General features: G+C 45.3%; 1 protein-coding gene across 12 annotated transcripts in view; it reads right to left on the bottom strand.

Annotated features, from left to right (window-relative positions):
* LOC147451714 (subtilisin-like protease CPC735_033790) overlaps positions 1 to 20,560 on the bottom strand; it is a 160,909-nt gene that overhangs the window by 22,748 nt on the left and 117,601 nt on the right. For 11 of the 12 annotated variants that reach the window (XM_086517599.1, XM_086517598.1, XM_086517603.1 and 8 more), the window contains one exon: positions 10,260 to 10,320. The exons of the other annotated variant lie outside the window; for it this stretch is intronic. In XM_086517599.1, the coding sequence (XP_086373725.1) occupies positions 10,260 to 10,320 (61 nt within the window). The remainder of the gene's footprint in view (positions 1 to 10,259; positions 10,321 to 20,560) is intronic. 12 annotated transcript variants of the gene reach the window in all.

Here is a 20,560-nt window from a genome sequence, read left to right as displayed (position 1 = left end):
CCGTCCTCCGTGAGTTGGAGAAGATGCTCTCTGTAGAAGGCCATCTTCGTGCCCAACTCCTGTGTCGGTTGTATCCATGTGCTCCTGGTATTTAGTTGAATCAGATCGTGACGTATGAGCCTGGTGATCTCTGTTCGTGTGAGAGACAAGGAGGGTGCATCCAAGAAGTATTGAAGCGGAGGTAATCTATCCATATTGAGACCATGTGACTGGAACCATGATGCCATCTGTACATACCAACATGCTGTATCACCTTGTAGAGCTAGTTGTTGAGATGACTCCAAGGCAAGCCGAGCGTATCTGTCTTTGGGGAGATCCCATAAACTGTGCATAAAGGACACTGATCTCGTCAGTGCCTCCACCACGAGGGGGGGGGGCGGCTAGCTCGGCTCGGATAATCTCATGTGGTACTGAGGCCTTAGCCCGAATCATCCGAGCGATCATAGAGACCAGAGGCCTCTCCATACATCTCCATCCATCTGTATTTCCAGATCTCCCATGGTGGTCTACTGAGGGTCCCCATACCTGAACTCCATAGAGCATAGCTGGAGTCACTAGAGTGTCAAAGAGCCATAGCTTTGTTCGCGGTTCCTGAAACTGAACCTGCGAACACATCCTTTCCAGTCCTCCCAAAGCTACATATGCTCTTGTCAGTCTAGTCTCTGATGCTCTCTTTAGTGAAAACACCGGTCCACCCCAAGATAGGTATATGCATCTGTGTACTCCACACTCTCTTGGCCATACATAAATGTGGGTGCCGACCTCCTGACCCACTGTGGTGTGGTGTTGAACACCATAACCTTGGTTTTTCCCAGATTGACCGACAATCCACTGCCACGAGCAAATGTACGCAGAGCATCCAAATGACGCTGCATCCCCTTTGGGGAGTCTAAAATCAGCACAATATCATCAGCATATAGTAACAGTGGAATCCATGTCCCTGCTAGCTGAGCCCCCCTGTCTCCCTACCGCTCTACATAGTCTGAAAACTCATCCACATACATCCCAAAAAGAGTCGGGGATAGTGGGCATCCCTGCTTTACTCCGATAGTGGAGTGGACCATGTAAGACATTCCCTCAGTGGTGCGTACTCGTCCCATCACTGTCCTGTATAGAGCCAGAATACCCCATATCAGCTCTGTAGGCACACCCATGTCCTGTAGTCTGTGTATAAGTTTGGCTCTCGGCACTGTGTCAAAAGCTTTGCGGAAATCCACAAAGCTACAATAGATTCTCTTGCCATGGTGTCTACCCTCCTCAATAATAGCTCTGAGTGTCAGAATCTGGTCAAGAGTGGAGAAACCTCTTCTGAAACCTGCTTGCCATGGTGCTCTTATTCCCTCTCGCTCTGCCCATCTACTCAGCTCCTGCTCAAGGATGGATGCATACAACCTAGCTAATGTGTGGCCAACCATGATGGTGTGATAATTCGCGGGAATCATGGGATCTCCTGACTTGAAAATAGGCACAATCGTAGACATACTCCAGGTCTTCCGGAAGCCTTCATACATGGCTCGATTAAACATCATACCTGGGAGCTCTGCAAGCATATCCTTGGCATGGATGAAGTGCTCTACTACCAAACCATCATGATCATGCGCTCTCCTTGTCTTCATCTTGTCAATGGCTTTCCTTACCCTCTCCGCAGTAAAGAAAGAACATGTCTCTGGGCATGTCTCTAGTGGGTCCGGCAGAGGTGGTTGCCCTGATGCTGTGTAGAGATATGTGGCATATTCCCTCCATGTCTAGTGGAGGTGACCGCGGGTGGTGGTGAATGCTCGTGGAATAGCCTCCATGCTTCGCCCGAGTCCTGACTTATAAATAGCTGATATAGATCCCGCTCTAGCTGAGATAGATAGGCCCTTTTCTTTTGTCGCACTAGGCGGCGAAAGATAATCCGTGATTGTAGATGTGTGGTAATACTCGTGAGCACTTCCCTCTGTAGTTTGATCCTCGTCTCTTTGCACTCCTCATCATACCAACTGTTCTGGGGCATGTTCCCAGATCGTCTCCGTGTGGGCTGGCTGTGGGGGTATGCCTCTGATGCTGCATCATGGAGCGTCTCTGTCAAAATCTGAGCGAGTTCATCTAGTGGCCGTCCCGGCTCCTGGGTGCATAGCTGCCTGTATATCTCATCCATATACACAGAATCCATCTCCCTCATGAAGGTATATCGAGTGTGTATGGGGACCCCACCTAATGGACCTGTGCTGAACTGAAAGGTCAGGGTGAAAGACACGATAGCATGATCAACTGCTACTCCAACTGGCCTAGTGCCCACCATGAAATCCTGAAAGAATGCGATGAGACCTGGCTGGGCCATAACATAATCCACTGTGCTTGCACCATGTTGGTGTGGAAAGCAAGTTCTTTGCATTTTTGGATGGCATCCTCCACCGGGTCATCCTTGCTATTCGGCTTTCTCATGATTGAGAGGCCACGACAAAGGGGTGTGCACCCACACTAGCAGCGGGTGCGGTAGTTGGGCGAGTGGGGGAGCGTGAGGAGGTATGGCAAGCGAGGGGCAGCGATAGAGTACGGACGAGAGAGAGAGAGAGAGAGAGAGAGAGAGAGAGAGAGAGAGAGAGAGAGAGAGAGAGGCTAGAAGAGAGAGAACGGGGGGGGGAGCAATGCTAGAGAACCGGGGTATAGTGTATTTTAACCGGCTGAAATTGCGAAATCCCGGCTAGATTTTGAGCTTGCCTTTAAGAAAACCAGACAAGTTTTAGTGTAAATACCGGCAAAAGCTTCAAATTTTAACTTAAAAACCTGAAAGTTTCAAGCTTGCCCTTATTTTCTTCGGATAGGAAAAAATGTATTTTTCTAGCCTTGGGGGAGGGTGGACCAGCGCGTAGAGAGAGAGGGGGGGGGGGGGGGGCAACGTGTAGTACATTTTCTAGCCTTGGGGGAGGGTGGACCAACGCGTAGAGAGAGAGAGAGGGGGGCCAGCGTGTAGAGAGAGAAAGGGGGGGGACAGTGATCGCATAGAGAGAGAAAAGGGGGGGTGACAATGATCGTGTAGAGAGAAAAAAAGGGGGGGGGGGACAATGATCGCGTAGAGAGAGAAAAAAGGGGGGGACCGTGATAGAGAGAGAGAGAGAGAGAGAGAGAGAGAGAGAGAGAGAGAGAGAGAGAGAGAGAGAGAGAGAGAGAGAGAGAGAGAGAGAGCAGGGGCAGCGAGCAGGAGAGAGAAAGAGAAAGAGAGAGCGGGAGCGCAGGGGGCAGCGGGCGTGAGAGAGGGCGGGAGGTCAGGGCAACGGGCGCAAGGGCAGCAGGCGAGAGAGAGGGCGGGAGGTCGGGGCAGCGGGTGTAGAGCAGGGGCAGCGGGAGAGAGAGAAATGAAGTGAAATGAAATGTTATATTAACATCTTCAAAAAGGCCAGAATGACCTATGAGACCAAACTGATACAAAAGAGGTGAATCTGTTACAAAGTCCGGGTACCTCAGTACTAAAGTTGTCACAAGGCAGGCACCACGTGCCAATAGAAAATAACAGACTGGACAGACTTTTAGCACTTCAATAACAACTGTTCAATAACAACTGAACTGAGAGAGAGAGAGAGAGAGAGAGAGAGAGAGAGAGAGAGAGAGAGAGAGAGAGAGAGAGAGAGACGACACGCGACACTGAGTGGCGAAATTCCACCCCAGAGAGTATTGGCCCCAAACCTTGGCGCCCCTTTCGGTATTTCTTTATATTACTGCTGATTCGCAAAGTACAACAGCCGGGGAGCACCTCCTCTGCAATCTGCGCGCTGAAGAGTGCCAGAGAGGGCCCCCAAGGCTCATATTTAAAGGCCCAAAGCCTAAAAGCATCAAATATGAAAAGCTGACCCCAAAAATTCACTTTCCTAAAATTTTGGGATTTCCCTAAAAATCCGCCGCGAATTCCGGGACGTCCGTACAGTTGCCACATCATCATATTTTGATGTGCAAAGTCTTTTGAGTGTGTTCTGCTTTATTTTTAATGCCTTTATGCCACTTGGGACCCCATCGGACGGGATCCCCATAAGTTGGTAGGACTTCTTCTTCTGTTGCTTGTTCTTCTTAGGGTTTCTAGAATTAGGGTTTGCAGGTTTTAGGGTTAGGGTTTCAACAGTTAGGGTTTCTGGCAAAAATTAGGGTTAGGGTTTCTGCTCTCATCTGTAAGTTGGCTCCATTCTTTAGGCTTTGACACGTCAGCAGTTTGTTACATCTCCCCTTCTTGAAAGAGTAATCGTCCGCGATTACACCATATCTGCAAAACAACTCAAGTTAGCTCAAAAAATTTCCGAGGGTCATTCCGAGGGACAATCAGTTTGCTCTTTTAATAAGGAGTTAGCTTCTCCTTTCTGCTCTTTTGATCAAGGAGTTAGCTGCTCCTATCGGCTGTTTTGATCAAGGAGTTAGCTTCTCCTTTCGTCCAAATCGGAACTCTTGATATTCCGGCGTAGTAAAATTAGCCATCACACCCAGACCGTACTGATCTTCCTCGGGTGTCTTGATGCACTAAAATTACATACCCAGGCAATCTCATCCAATTAGGAATATTCACTGGTTGGCACATCACAATGCAACACAAATGCTCACATATGCATGCTACAAGACAGAGAAACATAAAGCCGCCGATGAACACTCCCCCTGCAAATAACCATCCAGGTCCGGGCCATGAGCTGTTCGACGACTCCCTCATCACTCCTCCCGCAAATAACCTAAAAAGGTCCGGGCCATGAGATATAGAGGCCTTTTACAACCAAACGCCCCCCAGACTGCAGCCTGCGTCGTTTGGAGGTGCTGAGAGTAACCACTGCTCAGACTTCTTAATACTCCTCCCGCATAACCATCCAGGTCCGGGCCATGAGTAACAACAACAATACTCCCCCCGTAAATAACCACAAGGGTCCGGGCGATGAGTAACAACAACACTTTTCAATCATTCAATACTCCCCCCGCAAATAACCACAAGGGTCCGGGCCATGAGTATGAATAAGCATTCTCAAACATAATTTCTCACTACTCCACTCAGGAGTAAAATCACCAATCATTGAAACCAGTATTAAAACCAAAGTCAAACAATTCAAATCGGCACCAAGACAGGTTCAAAACAGATACCATCCATTTCAACAAATTTCAAACAGGATCACCAAACAAGTTCTCAAACAGATTTCAAACTTAAAAACGCAATCTCGACATTAGTCGAGCTCAAAAAGTCGACGGACTTTCCATCCTGGAACCTGCACCAAAAATTAGGGTTAGGTTCATTCCGTAAGGCAGTAGCCGAGCACAGCATGGTCCATCAGCTCTTGGACAGACAGTGTTTCTTTGGCGGCGATGGTAGTCCCAAGATAGCAATCGCACCGAATCTCCAAGGTCATCTGCTTGTGAAGAGACATCTACTGAGAGATGTCGAGAAATTTCAAGTTATGATCTGCTAGGGTTTCCATGGCAAGCATTTCAGAATACCCCACTCTGCCAGAAGTTGCACTCCGAAGGAAGATGTCAGAAACCATATAACTTCGGGCAAAAATTTTCTTGAAAGCTTGCCAAGTACTTGGAGTATGCAGCTTGGTAGCTATAGACATCAACATCTGCATGGCACTGCTTCTGAGAAAAACAGTGACTTGAAACAAATCTGGATCCTTCTCTTGCATGGCTTATGCCATGTAAGACATGAGCGGTGAAGACGGGAGCGCGCCCGATGCGCGATGAAGTAAGGGTGGGAGTGGCTGATACCTCAAATATAATTCAATTCCAATAGCTCTGTCTGCTCTTTTGTAGGACCGGTATGCTTTCAGAAAAGCACACGCCTGATGCTCTGATACCACTGTCACAAGGCAGGCACCACGTGCCAATAGAAAAGAACACACTGAATAGACTTTTAGCACTTTAATAACAACTGTTCAATAACAACTGAACTGAGAGAGAGAGAGAGAGAGACGACACGCGACACGGAGTGGCGAAATTCCACCCCAGAGAGTATTGGCCCCAAACCTTGGCGCCCCTTTCGATATTTCTTTATATTACTGCTGATTCGCAAAGTACAACAGCCGGGGAGCACCTCCTCTACAATCTGCGCGCTGAAGAGTGCCAGAGAGGGCCCCCAAGGCTCATATTTAAAGGCCCAAAGCCTAAAAGCATCAAATATGAAAAGCTGACCCCAAAAATTCACTTTCCTAAAATTTCGGGATTTCCCTAAAAATCCGCCGCGAATTCCGGGACGTCCGTACAGGTGCCACATCATCATATTTTGATGTGCAAAGTCTTTTGAGTGTGTTCTGCTTTATTTTTAATGCCTTTATGCCACTTGGGACCCCATCGGACGGGATCCCCATAAGTTGGTAGGATTCTTCTTCTGTTGCTTGTTCTTCTTAGGGTTTCTAGAATTAGGGTTTGCAGGTTTTAGGGTTAGGGTTTGAACAGTTGGGGTTTCTGGCAAAAATTAGGGTTAGGGTTTCTGCCCTCATCTGTAAGTTGGCTCCATTCTTTAGGCTTTGACACGTCAGCAGTTTGTTACAAAAGTACTAAGTGTGAGTGTGAATAAATGTGAAAAACTAAATACAAAGTACTAAATAAACTTCTTAGGAGCATTCTGGGTGTCTGGCTAGAATGCTTCTAATCCTTTGTCGTAGTCTCCTCCGGAGAAGTTTGCTTCTGCATCTCGGTAGTGGTCGTCTCGATTTCCTAAGCTCAATCGTCCTATCAATGAGGGTGCCTTTGGTATGGATGTGGGTACTCCTTTGTGCTGGCTGCTGGTCTCTTGCTTCTCCTTGCCCTCCTGCTTCTCTCGATCCGAAGAAATCTGTGATCTGCCTCTGGGGCTGTAGTGCTCTTTGTCTTCTCATTAGATTATCCCTGTGCCGATGTATTTCCAGTAGGTACAAGCCTAAGCATCTTTGATCTTGGTATTGCATGACTCTATCTGGAGGTCCAAAGCCTTCTTTAAATAGGCAATGGAAACGCCCACGTATCTCATAGTATACGGTGCAATGGCATATGTAGTGTAATTCTGTCTCCGGCTCCATTCCGCATAACTTGCAAATTCTGCTCTCAAGTGGGATTCCCCTAAATCTGCCAAATTCAATTTCCAGCTGGTGTGAGGATGTACGAATTTGACCAATAGCACATCTCAAACCATGAGATAGGTGGGTATCCATGTAGCTCGGGCGAGTCACAAATCCATCTTCAGATAGCTGTAGGAAGTTTCCTTTGTAGTCGGCCATCTTCGAGCCCAATTCTTGTGTAGGGTCTACCCATGTCCTCTAAGTATCCAACTGTATAAGATCCTGACGGATGATTTTATTAATCTCCGTTCGTGTAATTGCCAGTGATGGAGCCTCAAGAGAGTATTGGTAGGGGGGTAATCTTTCCATACTGAACCCGTGTCTCTGAAACCACGAAGACAGTTGCGCATACCAGTATGATGTATTCCCTTTCATTGCTAACTGTCGAGAGGATTCGAGGGCCAATCTAGTATAGCGGCAATTATTTGTATCCCACAAACCATGTATAAAGGACACTGATCTGGTAAGAGCTTCAATTTCTATCGGAGGGGCAGCTAGTTCCACTCGGATAATCGCGTGTGGTACGGAGGCCTTGGCTCTAATCATTCGGGAAATCATAGATACCAAAGGTCTCTGCATTGGCTTCCAATTATCCTGATCCACAGATGGTCCCCAAATCTGGACCCCATAAAGCATAGCCGAAGCCACCACAATATCAAAGAGCCATAGTTTTGTTCGTGGTTCCTGAAATTGCACTTGTGAACACATCCTCTCCAACCCTCCCAAGGCCGCAGAGGCTCTGGACAATCTAGCCTCTGCTGCTTTCTTAAGAGTAAACTTCGGTCCTGCAAATACCACACCAAGGTATGTGTATGCATCTGTGTACTCTACTGTATCCTGGCCATATGCAAATGTAGGTGCCGATCTCCTAACCCACTGCAGTGTGGTGTTAAACACCATAACTTTGGTTTTACCCAAATTCACCGACAGTCCGCTGTCCTCCGCGAATTTATGTAATGCATCTAACTGCCTCTGCATTCCATTTGGTGATTCTGCTATCAATACAATATCATCTGCATACAACAACAAAGCGATCCATGACCCTGCAAGTTGAGCACCTCTATCACCCTCTCTATCAATGTAATCTGATACCTCATCTATATACATACCAAATAAAGTAGGGGACAATGGGCATCCCTGCTTTACTTCAACGGTGGAATGAACAATGTCGGAATCCCCTTCTGGAGTATGTATATAACCAGTTACTGACCCATATAAGGCCATGATCCCCCAGTTAATCTCTTTGGGAACCCCTAACTCTTGCATCCCGCGCATCAATCTGGCCCTTGGTACTGTACTTAGAGAGAGAGAGAGAGAGAGAGAGAGAGAGAGAGAGAGAGAGAGAGAGAGAGACCCTGAGAGCTTCTTTTGCCTTAGTCTTCTTGAAGACCATATATATATATATATATATATATATATATATATATATATATATATATATATATATATATATATATATATATATATATATATATATATATATATATATATATATATATATATATATATATTGTGAAAGGAGATCATTGTGATGGGTAGAGCTCTTGCAGCAATGCTTTCCAACTATCTCTTATTGGATGATACTTTAAAGAATGATAAATGAGTTAGTTGCGTTAGTGGGTAGCCAGCCAATTACGTTCCACCATGCTACATTGGCCCTTTATTCAACCTCCTCCCACTTAATGTGCCTTTAAGTAAGCTACGGATAAGCCTTCCACAATGCGTGAACTACTCACAGACTAGACCTTCCCTAAAAAGATCTATAGGGTTGTCATCTGCACAAATCTTGACAAAACTCGATGCTCTTGTCCTCAAGCACCTTGCAAATGAAGTGATACTTCACATCAATGTGCTTTGTCTTTGTATGAAACACTAGATACTTTTCCAATTGGGTAGCACTTTGATTATCATAATGCAAATTGAAACCTCTATGTAATTGTATCGATGTCCAAATTTCCCAATGGATGAGTTTGGCTTCTAGATAAGTAAGCCTTATATCTTCTTTGCTAGCCTTTGACGCAGTAACATACTCAGCTTCTATGATGAATTGAGGCGTACAATCTTCCAAACAAGATTGTCATGAAACTGCCCCACCAATGAATAGAAAAATATAGCCTAACCTAGACCTTCTCTCTTCTCCACATTCCCTGCATAATCTGCATCCGTGTAACCTACACATGCTTCATTGCGTGCAAAGCAATGCACAACTCCTTTGTACCATTCAATATTTGATCACACCTTTCACTACCTCCCAAGGATACTTGCGGAATTTGCCATAAATCTGCTAACAATTCTTGCTACGAATGTAACATTTTTCTAGCACGGGTGCCGTGTGAAGACTCCATGTAAAGACTTGCTCACCTCATGGGTATACACATGACCTAAGAGAGCATGCGAACTTTTTTGGAGGCCAAACTCGACCTATGAGACAATATGAGACAAATCGATGTACAATTATTGTATTTCCTTTGTCATCCGAAACAAAAAGAGGGAACAAACATAATGACAAAACAACATAACTGGAACTAAAGCTAAGTTGCAACCCCAGTGGCATTATTACAGGCAAAAAACAGGTGCCATATCTTGCTCAGTCTAGGAAGAAGGCTGAATTGGTATTATAAATTTTAAACTGTAAGTTATAAATTAAATATGTGGTTTCTATAAATATTTGGTTGCCGAATTGGTATTATAAATTTAAAACAATGTAAGTTAGGACAGATGAGTAAATTCCAGCAAATTGGTAAACTTGAGATGCCATTCATAATGGAAGATCAATGGCCTTCATTTTGCCTGCAGTCCTCAATCTCATGACCGCCCTTGATCCCATCCCACCGATGCCCGTTAAAATAGAGAGGAAGGCCTTTCCCCACTTCCAAAAAAAGATACTTTTTCCTGGCTAAGCAAAACTCTCATTCTCTGCCATGCACAAATGTCAAAAGTCCGTCTTGCTCTTCTTCAGATTGACAATATGATGTAGATATAAGACACCTAGCACCGTCCATGTATTTAATGCAGCTAGAAAACACTAATGACAGCTCATAATGAGCAATTTCCTACGTACTGCCTGCAGTCTGTTTAGGGCATGTAAAATTCAATAGATCAATAGCAATGCCAGCCACTAGAACTGAGACACAAATGCTACATTCTATCTTGAGAAAATTTACAACGTACGAGGAAAAGAATGGGCGATTCACCTATTATTTGAACGCTTTAAAGCCTTACCTGTCAAATTATTTATATAAAAGTCAAAAGGTCCGCCTTCACCTTGGTAGCCGTCTATCATCTGAAAGAAGTTAAACGAAAGCAAATACCAGGGAGTTACTAAATCATGTACTAACTAGAACACGTGATATTCAATGTAGCCAAACTGCAGAGTTCAATATGTTCAAAATTTGTGATGATTTGAGAGCAAGATGTAATGCAGAATCATGGAATTGAGAAGCTCTTGACATTTCGGTTAACAACATTATTATTTTCTCCACGATGAAGCAATTCAAAAGGCAATCCCAAATGTCAAATAACAATGTTGTTAACCAATATGTCAAATAATATGGATGGAATAATATCCCATGATGAAACAATTCAAAAAGGCAATGCCAAAAGCTGACACAACCTAAAGGTGGTCATTATAGTAATTTTAGGCACATCTTCAAGTAAAATCCTGACCTGATAACATCTACTCTTCAAATCAACCTGCCTAAACAAGCTGGTCCTTGCAAGTTGTCAAGAATATCACCAACACTTCGAATTGTTGAGTAATGTATCAGATGTATGTTGCAATTGGACCAATAAGGCATTAGACATAGCATTGATGAGCTTGAGTCATAATTGAACCTATGTCGAAAGGGCTGTGTCAGCTTCTGGCATGGACTGAAAAGGCAATGCCAGACACAACCTGAAGGTGGTCATTACAGCAGGTAAAATCCTGACCTCATAGCATCTACTCTTCAAGTCAACCCGCCTCAAACAAGCTAGTCCTTGCAAGATTTCAGAAGATCACTAATACTAAGAATAGGAAACTGATTCTCGATTGTGATCTTGTTGAGTAATGTAATCAGACCTGTATCGCAATTGGACCAATAAGGCAATAGAAAGAAAGAAAGATCTTTTGAGGCTGCAGTCGGCCTATGAGACAAATCAAAGATACAACGGTGTGTGCCCTCCATCTATCGGGAAAGGACAAAAGTACCAAGTAACAAAACCTGTGGTAGGAGGGGAGGGGGTGAGCCATGGGAGGCTAGGCTACAAGATACATGGTATACAAGACAAGTCTGTACTACTGAGTATTGTGGGTCCTTGAGGATGCTCATTTTAGCTTGTCCTCAAGGAGCCGTACAAATCAAAACATATAATCAAGTGTTAGAAGACGGAGAATTTAAAATAACATTAAAAAAAGGAGAATTCAAAATTAATATAAGTACCAAACAAGTTGGTCTAGTAGGTCTATGATCAGGCATAAGTGGCGAGGGGTTAATTTCCCAAGGCTAAGCTTGGGGGTTATTCCCACACAAGAGCAGGCAAGGTGTGTACAAGGCCAATTAACTGGCAAGGTATGAACAAGGCCAAGTAGCTCTCAAAGGGAAGATAAATTGGATGGATGGTGAGTCTAACTTATGCCATTGAGTAACTTTTAAAAACCTGACGAGATTAACTTCCCTGGAAAAAAATCGTACGTTTCCTCTAGACTCTGCTAGCGCTGGTCGACATGGAGGGGGAGAGCCAGCTGCCAGCAGGAGAGAAAAAGTGAGCAAACACAATGAACAGCAGCCCGGAGCATCTCACACTTGGTATCAAAGCGTGCATGGGCATAAGGTGGTTCACAGGGAGAGCCGCATTGAAGGTTGTGGGTAGCATTGTGGGCATTTGCAGTAGATGTTCTCACTTCTTCTTTCTAGCACAATGTTTCTACGCAATCAATAAGTTATAAAGCTCAACGTTATTAAAACCCAAGTTCAAATGGAGCCTTTAAAAGGTGCAAGTAAGCGAGGGAATTTGCAAAAGGCCAAAAGCAAAAGTGTGACAGAAGGTGGAATGTGCAATAGCATGGAGGAAAGGCAGATTGTGGGCAATCAAGAAAACAAGACTTTTTTGTGAAGCTCTTTTCAACAGTGCTCGACAATGCTGAAAGTGGAACGGCGCATGAATTTTCCAGCGTGCAAATTGTGCCAACCAAATAAATACTTCTCTCTCTCTTTTTTGGGGTTTCCTCTTTGCTCATAGATGCGGTGTGCCTGAATCGTGTACATATTTCACAACGAAACAAATTCTTTTTTAGTTTGCACGCCACATACAATTTGCTAGATGTAGCACACAGGTGGTGGGCAACGAGCGTAAAACATTAAACAAGAAAAACTTGTGTCGACTACCTGGCAAGATTTCAAAGCTATGTTTAGCAATAACTTATTGTACCTGTTGATGAGTGCAAGTGTGCAAGAATATGCAGATAAATACAGAGACGTGGTTGTAGCAGGCTACAGTGTCACTTTCATAGGACACACAATTAGTACAGTTGGTCTGGTTTGGTTCACACTGGATGCACTCTCTGGGCTGGGCAGTGACACGTGGCAAGGATACGGATGGTGGTCTAGTGGACATCGTGGCCAAGTCACCACCACCACTCAGTTTGGGGATAGACTTAGATGGCTGACATTTATGAGCCGTTGGTGGCTCTTAATGATTGTACATGTGAGTAGTAGCTGTTGGGTCAGGATTATCATCTTCTTCATATATGGTCCAGCATTGTCGTCTAGGTAGCGAGTCTATACACACAGCATGTTTGCACTATCCCTGCACATCTAGCCTCGACACCCCCATTGTACCTGTGAGTTCTGGGCTTGAGCTGAGTGTGTTGCCACGCCAGAGTCTGTATCGGTTCTTTGAGATAGTTGAGTCCATATGTTCTGGTCTGCTGCCGTGTCTCTGTGTTGATCAGGTGTTATCTATTGTTTCCTTTGTTTTGAGTGAGATGTCACGCACATTGCACTTAGGAGCACCCACTGTAGAGAGCACGCTGAATTCTTTGTTTTCTGCCCTGAAAATGCGCCAGATCACTCGCACAGCGGTCCCCTCGCGAACCTCCTGGGGGTATTAGGGACCATTTAGGGCCGAAATCCTAAACCTGCAAAAATACACAGCAGGTTGTATTTCCCTGTTTTCTACCTTTTGGTCTAAAAATATCTCAACCAATTGCTCAGTTGACTTTGCAACAGAGTAATAAAATGTTCCCCTTGTCATTCTTAAGCTAATGACGCGAACAGATTTCGTGGCCCAAAATAGCAATTTTCTAAATTTTAGGAGATGCTTCCATTGGACTCTCATTGGTCATCTGACCATCTTTCACCATTGGGACCACGTCCAAAAATGCAATGTAGCCTTGTTCTTGGGTGATTTTCTCTGGGTGACCCCACCTTGTCACTGTGCCTATATGGAGTTAATTTCCTAGTATCCACCAACTTATTAAGTGCGGCGAGGGGACCTAGATGACTTTGAACTGAGCCTGGATACCCTTTTACTACTCGAATTCCAGTGGCGACCAACTTCCCGTCTGCGAGTGAAACTACCGTTTCACACTTGCCATATAATGTCCGGCCATTTGCAACTTCAAAAAGAGGGTCTCAAAAATTAAACAAAAATCATCGAAAAGAAACCAACAACTAAGGTTAGCAGTTGCCACATCCTCGTGACATCTGCTACCAACCATAGGGTTCCAAACAAGTGGCTGCCTCAAAAGCTCCTCAATGCATGTGGGTTGGTGCTACTCAAGGCCACCCCGCAACTGCTCCCAAGACCCAAGCAGGCTCCAACAAGCGGTCCTCCCATCTCTTGCTTAGGCAAACTCTGCGCATCTTTGTGAAAATCCAATAGTTGGATGGGCTCTATGGGCCGCCCGTCGATGGAACCCGTGCATGAATCTAGTGTAGCAACAACTCCTTCAAGGGCTCCTCCCTTGGAAGAGGTTCTCTGACCACAAGCTTCCAAGGAAGGCTTTACTCTGCCGTGCTAGGTCAATGATTCCCAACCCTCCTAAAGAGCAAGATAAAGTGATTACCTTCCAAGAGACTACTGTGTGTCTCGCCTTGACCACGAAAATTTCCTGATCAGCCTCTCCAACTGGCTAATGCAAGAGCTCGAGAAAATCCCGCAAGATGTGATGTACCACATAGTACCCAAAAGCACATGGTTGGCCACAACAACCCTGCCAGCAAGATAAAGCTGTGCTAAGCTCCAATGGAGCAGTTTCCCCCCTGATCGAAAGAAGGAGAGGAGCACAGCTGCTCTGGTGACAAATCCAAACCAACCTGACAGCCCAAGTAGCGTACTAGTGTGGGAGAATCCACTTAAAGCCCTCACCAAGCGACCAATCCGGCATGGGAGCACTAACAACCCAGAAAGCCACAGTCTTCCGCCAGTTGATAAGTGCTCCCAACCCACAATAGATCACCTCAAGAGACTGCTCACACCTGTGCACATTGGCCTCCCGGCCCTCCAGAAACATGCAACTACCCCAAATAGGCAGCTGCGGTCCACGCAGACCAACCTCTTGTATTCTCAATGCATCAGAATACAAGAGGAACATGAAGGGGGCAAGAGGGAAGCCCTATCAAACCAAGTGTGTACATGAAGCGTTTCCCTCTTCCCCCTACAAACAATACCTGACTATGCGCACACCTCTAGAGCGCCAACTCTCCCCTAGTCCATGCATCTAAAAATCCCATGGTGACCTCAAGGAAACCCCAGTCAACTCTGTCATACGCCTTCAAAAAACTGAGGAGTATCATGAGATCCTCTCCTCGAAGACGTGCGAGGGCAGTCGCCTCCCAAAAGGTGAAAATGTGGTCAAGGATTTTGTGCTCCTTGACAAAGCCTGTCTGTGTCTCATGTATAATGCTCTCAAATAGCGACCGATTTCTCAAATTCAGAGCCTTTGCTAAGATTTTGTAGGTTGAGGAGTTGAGAATCGTGATGGGTCACCACTGTTGAATCTCGTTCAAGGAGCCTCCCTCCTTGGGGGATGAGATAAATCAAAACCTCACTCATGCTATCTGGCATCTCCCCAATGTGCAAAATGTGCTAGTAAGCACTAGAAAAGGTCTCGACCAAGCAACTCCCAATCCTCCAAGAAGCTAGGAGTCAAACCATCCTCCCCTGGGCAGCTACCCTTGGGAAGTGCCCTGAGGGCCTAGCTCCTCTGGCTGGAGAGGGCTCTCAAGCTTCTGGCGCATCTCCTCAGTGACGAAACAAAGCATTTGTGCCCACACCCGCTCTCTAAATGCATCTCAACGCTTTGATTGTGGCTCTGCTGAAAGTAGCTCACGGTGAAAGCTAGTAGCAATTGCATGCATAAAAGTTGGTGGCAACTCCGCGTTTATCCTTAGGCTCTGAAGCAACAGACCCATTGGGCCTGCAAAATTGGCAAGCAGTGGTGTGCGCATGGTGAGGACCCACAATCTCAAAGAACTCACCAATAACTTTGTCCGCCCGGTGAGTCCCACTGAGATGACTGACGATGGAAGGCAAACTCGTGGCGCCGCTCCTGAATGGTGATCAGCTCTTGCGGAGCCTACTGTATCTGTTCCTCCCTGTAAGGGCTACCTGGGTGACGTTCCTACATCCCTGTAAGGAGGCAATGTCCCACCGAAGCTGCTTCTCCTCCTCCCTAGTCGAGCCAAGCGAGTTGTAGACTCTAAAGAGGAAGAAACGACTAAGCTCCACAACGCTAGTGGCCTTTTGAGCAGCACGTTCTCCCAGCATGTCCATACTCACTATCTAGAGCGCCACAACCTGCTCTTTGAGCTCTATATCCAGCAAAGTCCTCTCTGCGATGCGTAGCATGACACTAGCACTCCTTTGTCTATCTGACACAGTAAGAATCATTGGCGTATGATTGGAAAAAGTAGTCCCAGCCAAAATGCATATTAAACCTCCCATGTCACATATGTGATCAGTAGCATAAGAACGATCTATCTTGAATAGATTCACGCTCATTAAACCAAAAAAAAGGAAGGCTATCTAGGGGCATACAAAGACTGCATGTTGCCATATATAGATTGCCGAGCTGTTGAGGAGTATCTTGTCCCATGAGCCGAAGGTGGAATGTGAAAAGGATTGAGGGATGAGGTTAAAGGGCCAGTGGAAGTGATGGGACAAGCAGGAGAAGGGAGGGGGGGAGGTAGAAGGGGTTGGGGTGGTGGTGGTGGGGAGGAGTTGTTGGAAGTAGACTCCTTAGGAATATCCTACTGGAAAGGGTCAAACAGTTCCTTGTAGGAACCCAATGCTGCTAGCCTGTCGTAAGTCGACCACAAGGAGGAGTGGTGTGGCGAGTGCATCACTGACGTTGACGGCCATGTACCTGCTGCTAGCCATAGCGGATTGACCATCCGTCTCTGAATAAGTGCCAGCCTGTGCACCTCCTGCGAGGACATGCCTTCGTAAGATGGCCCATCTGTCTACATATGAAGCACTGGTTTGGAAGTCCCGAATACTCCACGCTCTGGCGGAGCTAGCTGCCACTCACCCTAGGTAGAAGGACTACCTTTGGGGGAGAGTGGGTGTCCCAAATCAAAACGTGTATTGTGGGTATGCATGCAGCCTTGGCAACGACTAAAGCGACCCTGTGCGAAGTATCCAAGATTGTCCCTATCTATGAACCTATCCTCAATTGAAGCGGGAGGTACTCTCTCCAGAGGCCGGGGAAGCAAACTGGGCAAATCTACTTCCTCGACAAGAACATTAGAAGCTGGGTCGAAACCATGGCGCTACTGTCGAAAATGAGCCCCGACTACCCGGATGACCAACGCACTCATCAAAATGACATTGGAAGCCATCTCGGGAGTCTCAAACTCATCCGGTAGTAACCAAACCTAAGCAGCTGTATGTCAATGATATTTCCCACCTCCGCAAGAAGCCAAGCCAGGAGGAGGTCACACACCTCGCCTCTGTGGGACGGTTGCGGATAATCTTGCAGATGATAGAGGTGGCCCGAAGGTGCCTCCACCTCTGCGACAAGGCTCGCTTGCTCTATCGGGGATAGAGCAAGTCGGATGGTGGGCTCTACAAGGTCGGGCAAGATGGCTTCGTCTGAGTCCCTTTGTGCCGGAGCAAGAGCCTTCATCAGTGTCTCCTGCTCTGAAGGAGGAAGAAGGGGTCTCGGAGAAGAAGGTGAAAAGGAAGCGAAGAAGACACAACAACAAGACCTTCAAGAGAAAAGGAAAGGGGGGGAGGAGGGCGAGCACATATGCATAACATGAGTTTTACCGTGTTAGAGAGTACTCTGCTTCAAGAAATCAAGGAAGCACAACTAGACCTTGACTAGGATTGATCCAACATTTGTAAACCTTGAAGATGTGGTTCCATCTGATTCATCAAGTAGTTCTAAACCAAGTCTGTTTTTGAATTTTTCTATGGAAAATGGCTTTCTTAAACAGAAAGAGAAGTTATATATTGCATGTGCATGGGAACTAAGACCAAAAGTTTTGCATGATAGTCCTTCTACGGGCCATTTTGACATAGATAAGACTTTGCAGACTCTTTCAGGCTCTCGCCATGAATCTTATGCATCAGATTGTTATGCTTTGGCTGCTACTGCTCAACCTTCAAATTGACATAACTTTCTTTCTGTAGCTCTAATTGATGAGCCGTAAAGACAAGCTTGTAAAGCACTTAAAGTTCTGCAATTCTAGCCAATAAAATCCCAGCTATGAACAGTTCAATAATACTCTGTGTTAGCATTAATAAGACAACTTTTGGCCCATTATAGCCGCATCTGGCATACTTTTAGCTTAAAATTGGCTTGTCATCAAGCCCTTATTACTATTGAGTAATCATATAGGATTAACTTAAACCTAATCTACATCCCTTTGCTCATTTTCTTGCCCTGGAAGTAGAGCTGTACGACAACATAAAATGTACTTTTGTAATTGTTAGAAACTATATATGGGATAGGGTTTTTTAAAGCATGGTCACATGAGGCTTAATTCTCTATTACTCGAAACTAAGCCTACCAAGGGAGATACCACAATCATTGGAATGGTAAGATGGTCATGCGTCAAAAACTAAGCCTCCAATTGATTTCCAATTGAAGGTGGCACAACCAAAGCATAATAATCTGATGCATAAGATGCATGGTGAGAGCCTGAACGAGTACGACTAGACAAAGGTGCATCCAATTTACTGTCACGCAAAGTGTGCACCAGCCATTTTGGCATACCTCTAGCCCGCTCATTTTCAGCCCATTCCTCATCAAGTACATCATGTACATATGCATCAGTAATAGGTTGATCTGTAACATTTTCAGAAACCCCCATAGGCTGTACATTTGCCTCATTGGAACTTACATTCGTATTTCCACCACTGAAAAGAGGCAACAAAGTGTCATAAATGTCCTGTGAGCTTACATTACTGTCTCTAGTACATGACGACAAGGGCTGAACAGAATCTTCCACAAACACTACATCCCGTGAAACCAGAATACGCTTTGTTTGCGGATGATATAACCTATAACCTTTGCTTTCAGCACTATAACCAACAAAAATACATTTGACAGCCTTATCATCCAATTTTCTGCGCTGTGTTTGTGGCACCAAAGCATATGCCAAACAGCCAAAAACACGCATGTGCTCAAAAGAAGGCTTTCTATCATGCCATGCTTCATATGGAGTAATAGACTGCAAAGCTTTCGTAGGACACCTGTTAAGTACATAAGTGGCACACATGATGGCCTCAAACCAAAAAGAATGTGGCAAAGCTTGACTTTTGACCATACATCGTGCCATTTCCGTCAGTGACATGTTTTTCCTCTCAACAACACCATTTTGCTGAGGTGTATAAGGCACTATACATTGGTGTTTTATCCCACGACTAGCCAGAAATGCATTGAATTCATGAGACATATACTCCCCCCCTCGATCGGAACGGAGGGTGCCCATAGTACGTTATGAGACATTTTCAGCCATAGCCAGAAATGGTTTGAAGCGGAAAACCCATGCATGCCTGGAGTAGTCATCAATGAAAGTCACGAAGTAAAGGTAATTGCCCAAGGATGGAGTTTGCATGGGCCCACAAACATCACTATGCACAAGTTGCAACTTGCATGTGGCCCGAACTGAACCATCCTTTGGAAACTTAGAACGCTGTATCTTACCCAAAATACAGCCTTCACAAACATGTTTGACAGGTGCTTCAAGAGGCGGCAAAGAAGCAACCATATCAGATTTCTGCAAACGCAGCAAATTGGCAAATTTAGATGACCAAAACGCGCATGCCAAAGTTTTGCATCTGAAATAGCCCTTGAATCTGCAACAGCATTTGCAAAATTTTGTCCACACTTGTCATACAAAGTGAGCTTATACAACCCACGGCACAAGAGGCCAGATGCAACAATTTCATCACCAAAACTGAGATTATGAACTATACATCTGTCATCCACAAATTTGACTACAAGTCCAAGTCTAGCAAGTGCGGATACAAAGAAGAGATTCTTCTTGATCCCAGGTACATAAAGTGCATCAACAAGTATGAAAGAACTGCCATTTGCAGCAATAAGCACAATCTTTCCAACTCCCTGAATGGATAAGAGGCATTGTTGGCACAAGTGACTGAATTCCCGTGAGGGACAGACTCGAGAGAGGTAAACAATTCACGATGTGAGGTAGTGTGCTTTGTAGCACCACTGTCGAAATACCACACATGTGAATCTGCAGCAACTGACAAGCATGCATCATGGACAGCAGGATTGTAAGTGCACTTTGCGCTAAAAGCCCATTCTGCATCAACATCAGCATTACAGTCTCCTTTTACAGAAGACTCAACAATGGCTGCATTTGTAGTGAAACCAGCATTGACAGTGGAACCACCCTCTTTCTTCTTAGCCTCTTTGGCCTTCAACTTAGGACACGACTTGATCAAGTGATCATTAGCTTTACAATAATAGCAACGCATCTGCTTTTTGCCCTTGTCACCAAAATTGCCCAACGAAGTGCTACCAGCAGAAGCATTAGGAACAGAAGTTTTGCCACTCGCAGCAGAACCATAAGAAGTGTCTGCATTGCTGTTACAACCCTTTCTTTGACAAGCAATAAAAGCCTGTTCAATTGCACGCTGTCTAGTTCTGTTTTTTCTGGAAAGTGACTCTTGCAACAGCAATGTGCATAATGCATCAAACTTGACAACTTCTGGATTTCCTTGGGTCATAAGTCTCCAAGTACTAGCAAAAGTCTGGTAAGAATCTGGTAAGGCATCAAGAACAGCTGCACAAGGGAACTGTCTGAAATGACTTCTCCTGCAGAAATAAGTTGCTCATTGATATCCTTGACACTAGGAAGGAAAGTGTCCATATCATCTTCCTCATGCATAATCTTCGACTCCAGCTCTTTACGCAACAAAACAATTTTAGCCTCATTGCGACTTGCATAAAGACCGGCCAAAATATCCCAAGCCTGTTTTGCAGATTTTGCTGAACGGATGTGAGGAACAATGGTGCACTTCACAGACAACGCAATCAATGCATGAGCCTGTGCATCCTTAAC

This window comes from Adiantum capillus-veneris, chromosome 8, assembly GCF_014529385.1.
Source record: "Adiantum capillus-veneris isolate H3 chromosome 8, ASM1452938v2, whole genome shotgun sequence".
In the NCBI taxonomy this organism is placed as follows: Eukaryota; Viridiplantae; Streptophyta; class Polypodiopsida; order Polypodiales; family Pteridaceae; genus Adiantum; species Adiantum capillus-veneris.
The sequence above is the reverse complement of the archived record's forward strand: the minus strand, read 5'-3'. Positions and strand labels throughout refer to the sequence as shown.